The 12,932-nt window shown below is 46.8% G+C and overlaps 2 protein-coding genes across 2 annotated transcripts; both read right to left on the reverse strand.

Annotated features, from left to right (window-relative positions):
- Positions 1 to 466: 466 nt before the first annotated feature.
- On the reverse strand, positions 467 to 2,996 carry AOL_s00054g198 (uncharacterized protein; the record flags this gene model as incomplete). The annotated part of the gene is made up of 2 exons (XM_011121514.1): positions 467 to 1,483; positions 1,551 to 2,996. 2 exons carry the CDS (start codon positions 2,994 to 2,996, stop codon positions 467 to 469), a joined length of 2,463 nt encoding a protein of 820 aa, XP_011119816.1.
- Positions 2,997 to 9,188: 6,192 nt separating this feature from the next.
- AOL_s00054g199 (uncharacterized protein) lies at positions 9,189 to 10,728 on the reverse strand (the record flags this gene model as incomplete). The annotated part of the gene is made up of 4 exons (XM_011121515.1): positions 9,189 to 9,464; positions 9,527 to 9,947; positions 10,009 to 10,168; positions 10,245 to 10,728. 4 exons carry the CDS (start codon positions 10,726 to 10,728, stop codon positions 9,189 to 9,191), a joined length of 1,341 nt encoding a protein of 446 aa, XP_011119817.1.
- Between the last annotated feature and the right edge of the window lie 2,204 nt (positions 10,729 to 12,932).

Below are 12,932 nucleotides of genomic sequence, written 5' to 3' on the forward strand. Positions count from 1 at the left end.
TTTTGGAAGGTCTTTTAAATTTAATATCCCTTCAGCCCTAGTATAATACCTAGCTATACTTACCTAGCTTTCGATCATGTATATATATTTTATTCCCCAACGATTTCAGCGACACTTTTTAATCAACATCCGATATTCCATCGGTATTACGAGGCCTTGGAACAATAGTGTAAAGAAGAATAATGTTTAGCATTCGATATCTCATCCCTGCAAGAAAAGCTAGCTAAAATGTAGTAAACGACCCGCCCAGACGCCAACAGATGCGTATATCCGAACACAACTTTAGCTAAACAAGACTTTCTGGACCAGCAGACTGCGAATTAAAAATACAGATCATAAACCACTTAAGAAATAAAACGGAAGGAGAAACGAAGCAGAGGTCGTGAGGATAGCCCTACAGGAAAGTTGTATTCGCAGGTAATGCTATTATAATCCTCCGTGATCCTCAACTAGATATGAGATGTGGTTACTTGCGATGAAATGGACGGGAGCTATCTTTGCTCGATTTTTCGGATTTTTCTCGTTGCTCTAACAGGCTAAGCCTACTCTTCAAGCGAGGAGTCATCCCAGGATCAGTCATGAAGGTTTTTTCGTAGTCAGCTTCTGCTTCACTATCTGAATCTGGGATAGTAGGAGTTGGCGTTCGTCCAGAAGGTTGAGCCGCGCTTGCTTCCGGAGTCGCAGTTTCCTTTTCGTCCTGGATGGTTGCTTTACCTTTCCCCTTGTCTTTGCGGCGAAGATGGTCAATTTCACCTGTCTTATCTCTTATGATAGTGTCTCCTAGCCTCTTGAGTCTAAAATTACCCCATGGCAAAGAAGAAAGATCGTTCAGGTCAATTCCATTAAAGTCGATTTCGCTACCTTGCTTCGGCCGATGTCCTAGTTCGTTCAAGATCTGAATACCTTCTGAAATCCCGGGATCCGTAGCGATAATTGCTTTTGAGAGCTCTAGTTTCCAGATGCCTTTGTCCAGCTGCTCTAAGAAAGATCGAGCCGGTCCTCCGCGGTATCCAAACTTCTTCAGGACGTCGCGGATATGTAGTCGACCTCGAAAGACGATCCGTTGCTTGGTTTCATTTTCTCCATCCATGATAGGAATACTAACAGAAGGATCGAGAAGTGGATCTTCGTCCAGACGATTAAGGCTTTCGAGGCTTTTGTGATAGCGGCTTTCTTTCTTTCGGAAATCTTGAAGTAGTGACCCAACCCGGTCAGAATGGTAATGTTGAGACCTGGCTGACCCGTCCTGGGTATTTCGATCTTGGAGATGCGGCAAGAACTTCTGATCACGCTTAAGTTCTTGTGCGTCGACCTCGAGATTTTTTCGGTAGTCCTTCATTGTAGATTCGATACGCTTGATAGTGCCACAAAGACTCTCAAGGGAATCAAGAGTTTCGTCAAGTGTGCCTCCGGCAGAGGTATAGCCACGCGGATCTCGAGCAGAATTCATGTTCCCCGGGTGAAGGGCTTGTGGGTTGGCAGTCTACATATGTGGTTAGCATATACTTACGATAATTTAATTCCAATTATATTGAATATTAAGCACTTACCGATTCAGGGGCTTTTGGAGATGAATCAAGTGGATGTAATTCTTGAGAACTCGTACCAGCTTTTGTCGTGAGTGTGAGGCTCTTTGAAGCTATGGCCTTCGTCTTTTCTTTAGCTGAGGCTGCCTTAATGCTCTTTCCAACAAGCGGCGAATCGTCCTGAAGGTCTCGAAGGTCCCTGTAAAGACCACTCAACCTAGTAGGTAACCCAAGCTTGCTCCCAGAAGCTTCCTCTTGTTGAAGTTGTCCTGGTCTTGAAGTAATAGGATTTTTCCTGATTATGGTGGAATCTGCTGGAGTGCCTCCTTCGGAATCACCTTTTGGTGTTTCAGCCGAAACTTTCCTTAAAGTATCCCGAACGTTATGGCCAGCTCTCAGACCAGGGAAAGATGTCACATGTTCTGGGGGCAGAAATGAGAGTGGCATCGCTGTGGGCGGTTCTGGACGCCCAGGAGATTGAAAACCACGTGGAGTAGCCAGTGCCGTTGACATTCCGCTCTTTTGAGTCAAAGAAGACGTACTCAGACTTTCAAAGACCGACTGGGTCGTAGGACGCGGAACTGGTTGTGTGGAAGATCCACCAGCCGACTGAATATCCACCGCGAATGGAGAAGAGGTCGTCCCGCCGATGGGAGGAGAAACATACATTGGAGTGATTCGGCGGCTCCCTTGTTGTTGGGTGGTGGAAGATCCAGCTTGCTCGACACGCTGACCACTCGACTGATCCGTATGAGGATAAGAGACCGGTCTTTTTGGTGGAGCAGTGCGTGGAAGACCAATCCCCCTTGCCTCGATACCAGTTCGGACAGGAGCTGGAGTTCGTGAGAACTCTTGAGGAGCCCGTCTAGTGCTTCGGCGAGGTGCTGTTGGAGGAGGAGTAGGACGAGGCGGCGGTGTGATTTGTCCAGATGACAAACCGGGCGTAGTGGCAGGGCCAGCCCATACTGGGTGAGGGGTGGTGACCTCACCGACTGGTGAATATAACACCAAGAACCTCGAAGCGTCAGCACTGGTTGGGGACATTGGCAACGCGATTGAAGCTGGCTCTGGAGAGAGTAACCTCCTGTCAACCCGATCCAAAGGATCGGATGCCAGGAGGCCCGAACGTTGCTTTGGTCCTGGTCCAGCAGCTGGCCCAGGAAGAATCACAGTTCTTAAGCCAGGGAACTGTGGGCCTGGTGTTGGCTTTGGGTGAGGTGTCCTTGGGGAGGACCCCTCTGGCTCAGGGACACCAGTTGGTGTCCCCGAGTTTAACTCGCGCTCTAGCTCGAGAGCGCGAGTTCTCGAGTCAGAGACTCGAGGTGCGAAACGCTGCTCCATCTGCAGCATTTCTCGCCGGAACTCCTCTGTGCCTACATTGGCCGGAGGCTTCGGCTGTACGTGGCGAAAGGGATTTAACTCCCTTTCGCCACGACGGCCAGCAGCCTCTTGCCGATGCTGCTGTTCCATCGCGTGTTTTGTTAGTAGCGTTCGTTAAACCCACAAGAGAAGGCAAGTAGGAGAGTGTCAGGTAGCCAGAAGCAGCTAAAGATGCTAGCAGAAGGTAGATGACAGACACAAGAAAAGGTAGTAGGAGGGGTGATGACTAGGGAGGAGGTGGGATGGATTATGAGATGATGAGGTGGTGGAGGTGAGGAAGTGAGAAGGTCAACGACAAGTGATGGTGATGGTGGTGGTGGTGGTGGTGGTGGTGGTGGTGGTGATGATGAAAGGAAAGGCAGCTCTTAAAAACTTACAGGCACAGAAAATATTTGTGGGCCGAGAGCCCTGAAGCAGGCGGAAGCTTCCCGCCATGCTTCCTGGAGCGAGGAGACTACGACTTCACGGGCGGGGTAAGGAGCCCTAGGGCGTACGCGTGAAGATACCGAGGTGGGCCGACTGGCCCCCTCTTCCTCTTCCTCCTTCCAACCCCGCCGCTTTTCCCTCAACCTCCCTAGGATCACTCGAAACACTAAAATGCGATGGCCAATCGGCCATGCAAAATGCTTGAACAAAGAGCAGGCCCACGGAGGGCCGCTCAATCCGGGAGGCTGCATGGGATGCAGAAATGGCTGTACCAAACACCAAATGGAGCAGGCCAATACCGTGGGCGCCATCTCAAATGGCGTCTGCATAGTCTTCTTCGGCACCGGAATAGTGGTTCTGTTTAGAACTGGTAAGTTAGCTTCTTTGTTAGAATAGTATATAATATATCAGCGATTAATGGCAAAAAAGGTTAGGTGTGGTTGTAGACACGGTATTACGAATTCAGTATAGGCCCTGGAGTGTCGGATACGTCTCAATGCAGCTCATAATGTTGACTAGTAAAAAGTCATCGAAAATGGACGACAGATACTTCGAGTGCAAATTCCATCAAGAGGCCTGGGACCACCTGGCGAAGATATAACTACTCACCAGCTCAGGAACTTGGAACGAGCGAAGGGTTGGACGAATGAGCAGCGGCTATAATAGAGGTGGCAGTGATGAGGTGATGAGGTTGATGAGGTTGATGAGGCGGAGGAGAAAGAAGATGTGAAGGCAATGGTGCCGGGTGGAGGTGGAGGCGATGGTGATGGTAGAGGTGGAAGTGGAAGTGGAGGTGGAGATGGGTAGAAATGGTGATACTAACCGTTGAGGTTCGTGTCTTAGAGAAAGCCGACAAACAACCATTTCGAGCTAGCACTTATCCTAAACGCTACCGACGATATAACTTAGGGAGAGTAACCTGAGGCTAGAATGGCTATCTAATTTTAGATGCATCGATGGTGGAAAGAAAAACCCTGAAGGTAGTATAAGCTAAGGGAGCAGCATGTTCTACTAAGGTCGAGGCCATAATGCCATAGCACTATAGCGTTATAGCATAGTTGTGTGTGGCCTTACTTTGAGAGTGGAGTGATTAATGGTGGATGGTGGCGGACACAGTCGAGGAGTCTGGCAACGAGGCAAGTGGCGGAGGGGTGAAGGTAAGCAATCTAAGTTTTAGCCTCCTGGGACTTAATGCCTCCAGACCAGCCTAACGTTTAACAATGGCAGTCGATATCGAACTTCAATCGATCCTAGATTACTTATTGCACGTTGATATAATATATACTAGTAATTATAATATACGCCTGCTAGTTCGCGTTCGCTCGGCTATCAGAAATGTTTGTGGTTCACGTTTTGAACCGCACAGCTAGAGTACGCGTGCGAAGACCCATCCAGTTTGCAAATTTCTCGAATTTGGCAAATAAAAACCAATATTTTGCAGCAGTTTTAATGAGGTTAAAGTAAGATTCATTAACACTCTGCTGCGCAGCTCACATATATATGCAAATCGATATCGTGGAGAAATCGATTATGTTGTTCCAATATCTGTGTAACATGAAGGCTGTTGCATTTCCAAAATAGGTTCGAGCATCTACCAAATTTGGTTTGTCAACAATCAAATCGATCTTGGCACTTAGTCGGCTTAGCTTATCTCAGCGTTGCTACTCCACAGCTAAGGTTAACCAACGGCTCACGCTCGCCCCAAGTCACTTGTAGCCTGAACGGAACGGATCATTAAATTTCCGCAAAATGTCTTTGATACCGGAGAGGTCATATCTGGGTCCGGTTGCGAACGATTCTGTACATCCTTCAAAGTTTAAACCATGGATCGATTCCAACGGATCGGGTCGATGTACATGTCCGCCCTCAGAGTCAATACTGATCCGAGGAACTAAAATTAACTATTCTGGGACCCAAAGAATATTATAGATCTTAGGTTATCTCGTAAACCAAAATCCTAGGAGCCCGCCTTCTGACGCAAATCCATATTTAATTGGTCTCTACAGTTTGTGATGCTGTCCAAATGGATGTTTTTTTTTATTTGGTCTACAATTTCAGGCTGTCAACATGTTGGGCGCAGGTTCTTGATGTCTGACTCAGTTATGCTTCGGAGGCAGGCCTCCGCCGTTATCCATGTTAATTGAAGGTCTCAGCCGTGGATTACTTGAATAGCCCTTGTTGGGAAGAGAAAATCCAGTGCACTCCTGAGCTCCTGCTTGTCGTCTCCAGACTGCTAGTCACTATTTTGGGTGAGGCAATGTATCGATGCATCTTAAGCTTTAAATGATTTAATGACTTCGGTCTAGACACATTAGTCTTAACCTTGTCTCGTCGCCAGACTCTTCAACTGTGGTCTTAACCTAATAATCAGTAAGTCTACACCAACAGGCGCCACGATATATTAACCCCAGAGTTTTTGAATCCACAGTGGACCATGGTGTCGATACTACGCCTAAATTGCGCTCCTTGTTGCGAATCGTTGTCCCGCAGTGGATTCAACGGTTGCATTTCCTGAAACTAGTTTTCCCCACCCACCTCTCCGACATGTCTCCAAAGTCCGGCAGATAAGCAAGAATTTATTATTTTCCAAGAAACCCAGCTTTTGATAGTAGATTTTGGTGAGGCGAGTGTCCGAAGGGATTGAACAATTTTCAAGAACAGCAAAAGATTAGCCGTTTGTTCGTCCGGCTTGGATGCAGATTGTGACGGGCTGGATATTGTGGCGCTTGGTTGTGATAACATTCAATATTCATGCATCTCAAAGTGGCGTTGTCTCTAGAATTTCGGAACCAAAGTCGGATTCTTGGTTATGAGACTGGATTCGAGGCGGACGAAGGCCAAGCCAACGGCGCTTTAGCTCCTACGAATTAAGCCGAACCAAAAGATAACTTCTCGAGCTAGGGCTACGAAATAAAGGTTGGCCCATTGATATCATTTGTGACCGTTCCCACATGTATTAGTCGTGACCGTGCGGGTCTGACCGGCACTGGCCAAAGTTTTCCGCCACTAGTATCCCGTCTCTGCCCGACGTTTCCTAATATGCTATAGCTCCAGAACGCTCTACTATGTACTAGTATACTTCCAAGCTTGTGGAGAAGCTTTCACGGCCGAAACACCCAAAGCCTCGCACCCGCTCTGCTATGGTCGTGTTCATGCATATATGGCTTGTAAAACAGTGTGGCTGCACTCGGGATCCGATGATCAAGTGAGCTAGTGATTATAGCTGTATATGTTAATATGTGTACCATAAATTTGATATCTTGGAAGACATCCCGTGAGAATGGCTGCATATACCAAGACCTTGACATGCGAGTATCAAGCCACCAAATATGGGAGTTGAGAGAGATCTCAACCTTCGCTCAAGGTGTTATATTTCCATGTCTATAGCGATACGGGCTGTTTCGTTTCAATTGTGATGGATGCCACACCATTCTACCGTTCCTCTCATATCTTCGGCTCGTTCAGATGTAATAAACCTCATAAGTTACCTTATATTGCAGCTAGAATCATGAGGGGAAACTGGACTCAGACACACGTCCGCACATGAACTTCTGTCGCAATTAATTGCAACTAATATATATGGATTTTTTCCAAGGCGCAATTTTAACGGTGTCACACAACAGCATAAGATTAGCGACTAGATACACACACCAAGATCAGTGAGCCCGGTGCCGTCCATGTTTGGCACACATTGACGGATTTTTTGAACCATTATCAACGGTGATATAGGATGCCTGGTGAGAGCATCACGATATACAAGCAACACTTTCAGTTCGTATAGGTGCTTAATTTCGCATCGTAATGGAGGTGCAGAAAACCTCTCCCTTCCCCAGTTACTCTCACCTCCATTCTATTGGAGAAGACGGGGAACCTGTCTTACACAGGAAATCCAAAGCGGGGAGAAAGACAGTCAGCTGCCGACCCCATCATGATTCTCCGATTGTTCTAGTGGGTGAAGAGTTAGCCTCGCTTGCCAAAACCTGGATAAACCCAGGAGCGATTAATATATTTTTAAGGCAAATTTTCTTCGTACGGATCCATCTATACCCCGTTTTTGCCCAAATTATGGACCTGGAGAAGATCTGGACACTCTCTGCTGGACAAGGGGATCCATATTATCGTCTCCACTTTTGACTGTCCTTTGGCTTTACCCAGCATTGAGACGGGCGATGCCTGGGCTATATTGAGATCGGCGGTGCCAGACACCTCGTTTGCTCACATGTCCGCCAGTAGAAGTTGCCTTTGGCCCATGCTGCAGAATACACCGTGCTTCAGGCTAAATCTGTGTTGTTGGGGACTCTCCTGCAAGCTGCAGGCTGGAACAACCCCAGTCCCTGACTTGAATGGGTTGCTTTTTTGTCGAATTACGTCTCCCCTGATCCATGCTCAGGCCGGGTTGGAGCTGGAAAAAGTTAATTGCGGTGTTCGGATGAAATCCCCCTGGTTGCGTGTGACCGGTGTGATTCTCTTAGCAGGCCCAAGACCGAACGCCGTGCAGAATTGTTCCTCATGAGGGATGGCGCGTGATGCTGTAAAATGTTACAGGAATTTTTTCGACTTATCATCAGCGGAAAAAGTGTTCAAAAATCAAGTACGAACGGAATATGAACCTCCGCAAACTAATCAAAAAACTCGAAACAAGTTTTTTCAGTGATTTTTGAAGTCAGTGCTCAGCTTCGTCATTGCGAACAAAGAAGCCCAAGCTCGATTCCCGCCGGGATGAAGCTCCCACGTGGGAAGGCCGAAGGGACCCCAAGGACCGTTTAGGAGAGCACAAGTCCGTGCACGGGAAAATAGATGCCGCGGCTCGGCCTGATGAACTTGTCTTCCGTAGAGTGGTTGGATGTTAACTGAGGCCAGGCTTCAGCATAAAAATCGTATACGCATTAAAATGCTAGCTGAAACGTCATGCGTGGAGCGTGAAGTGCAAGCTCAACAGCAGAAACGAAGCTGAGGAAGGTTCTACTGTAGTCGTCTTCCTGTCCAATTTCGCTTCGTTGGAAACAAGCGGATCTAGATTGCGCACAGATGTGTGACGATTCTGAAGTATGTAACAGCGAACCTGAGGGTTTTGTCCCGTGCTCGCGGTACCGAGTTCGATTAAAAATGCAACACCATGACCCCGAATCCCTACCCTCGAACATTCTGTGATATAAAATAAGAGTTCCAAGGTCTGATCGACGGTGCGAGGCCCGTACCAGAATGTAAATGAAAAGCTTTTTTTTTGATTTTTTTTTTTTTTTGATGTGATGATTAGAGCGATACATTAAAAATTCCTCGTGCAAAGCTTGCAAAGAATGTAACTGGTGGACCCGAATGTGTGGATTGTATCCCATCTATTGAAATCTACGTCAAAAATAACAGTATTTTAGGTGAAACACGAACCATCGGATAGTGAGCCCCATAATGGCTTTGGACCTCAATGTAGACTAAAATCTATATTTAAGGTTTCGAATTTCCTACAAATAGCGACACGTAAAAGGGGGGAACACTCTGTGTATGATTCGTGGATGCATTGAATTCTGAATTCGGGTATCTAAATATACATAAATATGATATAAACATGATAAAATTATATACTGGAGGTGTCCCCTGTGGTCTTTCTCCGAGCTCCCACTAGTCTGAGCTGACAAAAGCAATTGGGGAGTGTGGTTGCAGAACGCCAACGGAATGAGTCCCCCCAGGAGATGGAATAATATTTTACAAATGCGCACTATTGTGAGAAGTAGAAGAAAAACCCATTTTATGCGCCGCTAATGTTGGAATGTTCGATAATATGATAAAAAGTAAAGGTGAAAAAAATATAAAAAATTCGCATTATACGAAAAAATTCGCCACTCTCCGTCAATAGATTAATTAGAGATATCTGGGTTTCGAGGCTGGTCGAGCACCCTCATACTTTTCAGCAAATTCAGCAGCCGCAGTAGGGAGCGCAGCAGCATTGGCAACTGGGAGGGGGGCTGGTGCAGCGGCTGGGCTAGGGGACCTTCTGCGGTTCTTAGCAACGGGTCTGCACTGAGCATACCAACCACCATCGTCAGTAACGCAGCTTGCACCGGCTGGGCAGAGTGTAGGCGAGTTCCACGAGGAAACGCTTCCATTGACATATGTGCTGCCACCGCAACGACCATACTATTTGAGATATTAGTATTCGTTCGCCTGTTATAATTATTAGAGCCATGAATTTGACATACCAATGTTTGAGTACCAGCTCCGACTGTATTGCAGGCGCTAGTTGGGAGATTGGGGATATTGTTACAGATACCATAAGAAGGATTGTAGGTAGTGCACTGGTATCCGCATGGGCAATTTGAGGGACCGCTCCAACTGATAGAGCTGCCGGCTGCGTTGACAGTAGCACCATAACATTGACCATATGGGGTTTGAGTGGCACCGGTTTGGGGTGTGCAAACTGGAGCTGAGGTTGCAACGAAATCATAGGGAATTGGGTAACAAAGATTGGTACGCCAAAGGCTGGTTGGTGTTGGCGTCGTGGAATAGCAGTACGCGTCATATCCAGGGTTTGTATATGTCTTTGTCCAACATTTCATGCCATTTGGACAGATACCATCGACTTTACCATTGGCCTTAAAGCAATGACCACCACATCGGTCGCTATTTTAACCATTATAAATTAGCATCTATTATTTAATGCAACTGAATGTTTGGTACATACCCTTGAGCAGTGGCATAAGAGTAGCTTTGGGATGCACAGGCCCAGTACTGCCTTGGACTGATAGGAGTCTGCGATGCAGTGACTGGAGTACATTGGCTGTACCAAAAGTTGAGTGGGTTACATCTGTAGTTGACGGGGCAGAGCGTTTGCACGTCCCAGGCTAAAGATTATTTTTTTATCAGCATCGTCTGTTGCCAAATAAGTTATATAATTGTATGATGAGGTAAACTACGAACCTTGTGTGATAATACCGTCTGAATAACCACCACACTGTTGGTAAGCCGTGGCCATGTTGGTGAGTGTGGTTTGCCAGTAGAATTCACATTGTGAGCAAGTTGTCACTCCAGAATATGGTGAACAAGTGGTAATCGATGCAGGCCCGACGGTCGATGTTGGAAGGCAGAGGCTGCTACCACCGCTATGGCAGTGACAGTAGAACTCAAGAGGACAGATGGTTTTTGTTGCTATTCCTCCTACTGTTGTAGTTCCACCACAGGAGGAGAATGGTAAAGCTGCCCAGAAAGGAATTGGTGTCAAAGGGTAGATAGTTGCATATGGGTCGGCTTGTCTAGGCAAAAGGTCGTTCTTTCCGATATCACCAAATAATGCTCTCTTCTTAGGACATCTATTGGCGACACAGAGAGGTAGACCAGCAGTAACGGTCTCTACACAAACCAACAAAGCGGCTGCGGCCACCGCGAACATTTTGCTGTGAAGCATCTTGAGGATATGGTGCGAACGACTTCTCCTCGCGCTCGATGGACGTCTGGACGTAAAGTTAAGTGAGAGTTGAAGTTCAAGATTTGACCAAGTCTGCAGAATCCGAAGATGAGATGAAATGGTCAAGAGAGCTGATCCTGTACCTATTAGGGCCCCTGGACTCTCTTTTTTCTCGGCTCAGGGAGGTCTCTGTGTCTTATATACATTGATGATATGGAGCCGCTCCTCAGGATGAACTAAGTTTTCTGCAGAATTATCTTTCGTCCCTTGCCCCTGTTTTCTGCGGGGAAATGACAATAAACCACGCAGAAGTTCCGGAGAAGGTGTGAAGAGACATTTTGCCTTGTAGTCCTTCTCGGTGTTCATCCTGTCGATTCTAAATTAATTATGAACCACTCGCTGCGTATTTCATCAGCCCGCATATCAGGAATCTGTTTCCGGGCGAGAATGCTCACCAGTGTTGGCGCACTGTCTATCGGTGTTCAAGGGGCCCTAGCCGTCCCTACTTTACGCAAAAGTGCCTAGTATTTTTCCAGAAATGGGCCTGCTTCAGTCTACGGAGCCCTGCACATTTTACATTGAGTTATGTTGGGTATCACAGCACCAGACCCACCCACCATCTCGGTGCTAAAATTTTAATTTTTGTTACACTTTCTTTTTTTTTCTTTTGGCTTCCCCAGGTCAAGATCCCAGATCCCGTGCTCTTAGTGGCTGAATATTTGCTTACGTTCTTTTTTCCTCACTTGTGGAGACGGTCCGACTGTGAGTCCGGAGTAACTGTTTGGGGTTGCAGAATTAGTCTCTTGGCAAGATTCTGGTGGATCTAACAGGTTTCTTCGCTGGCTAAGGATGATTTGGCATTGACGTTGACGGCACAAACGTGGATGAAAGTATGGATGTATCGTATAATGACCATCAAACGATCTCCTCTCTACATACACACTTACATACTAACTTATGTGCGACTGCACAATAATTCAGCTGTGACGCGACGGCTGGCAGTCCACTCTATGGGTTATGAAATGCTCACACACCCTTGGCCTTGCAAGCTTGTGGCGGTTTGGGTGCGAACATAAATCGATTGAAGAGATTAAACTTGAGATGAATGGAACCACCATCAAGGTAGCGAGCTGGTACCGACTTCAGCACGTTACAAGTGCATTCACGTTGTGATACCCTTTAGACGGCTGCATGGCAAAATTACAATATCCATACATGCTAACGATAATTTCGTCAAGCTGAACAAGCGATCAAGCAAAACGGGAAATCGGCATTCTGCACAAAAAGCAGGAACAAGAAATTTGACCCTGACCACGCCTATGCCCTGAGCGTTTTATGTGTGTGGCGCTTGTCGAGATTTTCTTCTTCGTCAGATTATCTCCTTTCCGTTCAGCTGGGCGAGCCGTTATCATCACAAGAATTGCTAGGCTCGAACGTGGCCGCGCAAAGACCAGACGTTTGAGCTTAAATCCTGAATGGGAAGGGACAAAAGCCTGTTGGACCTAAAGCCTAAATCAACACGGTCAACCTAATCAGACCAAGTGGTGGCCACCAAACCTACACCATATGCGTGAGCTGTTATTTTTGCCGACAGTGTGAAGAAGCTGCTAGTAGATGGCCCTGGACCGCGTGATTAATCTACTGCTGAGGAAGGCAAATCTGGACTTTGAAGCCTGATGGCTGAAATTCGGGAAAATTTTTCCCAGCGTAGAGGATTTCGAGGATACCCACTTTTGAGGCGCTCATCGAGATCACTCCTATATAGTGGGTTCCCTATTACATCCACACCTGTGAGAGATACCCTTGCTCAAACCACACTGAGTCCAACATTCTGAAAAAGGTGTCGAGACGCTGGGCATCTACACTGTAGTACGCTGGAGGAGGAATTCTTGATGTCAAGACATTCGGACTTCAAATAGCTGGTATTCCCCTCCATGAAATTATCAGGCTCAACCAGCAAAAGGCGTCTGTTTTTTTTTTCTATCCTCCGCAAAGCCTCGTCGCAATGATTGAAACTCTGGAGAACAACGTTAGATCTTCGTATTCCGCTGACCATTTTTGTCATAGAGAGGCACACCAATAAGCCGTGCCCTTCTTCCGTCCACAAGAGAAAACAATGGTGAAAAAAAGGACTTGCGCTCAGGCGAAGTCTGTGCTCGTATGCAAGGACCATCTTCATGTCCCAGTAGTTTCGTTTCAAGCAA

The sequence above is a fragment of the Orbilia oligospora genome (assembly GCF_000225545.1).
Source record: "Orbilia oligospora ATCC 24927 unplaced genomic scaffold scaffold00054, whole genome shotgun sequence".
Lineage (NCBI taxonomy): Eukaryota > Fungi > Ascomycota > Orbiliomycetes > Orbiliales > Orbiliaceae > Orbilia > Orbilia oligospora.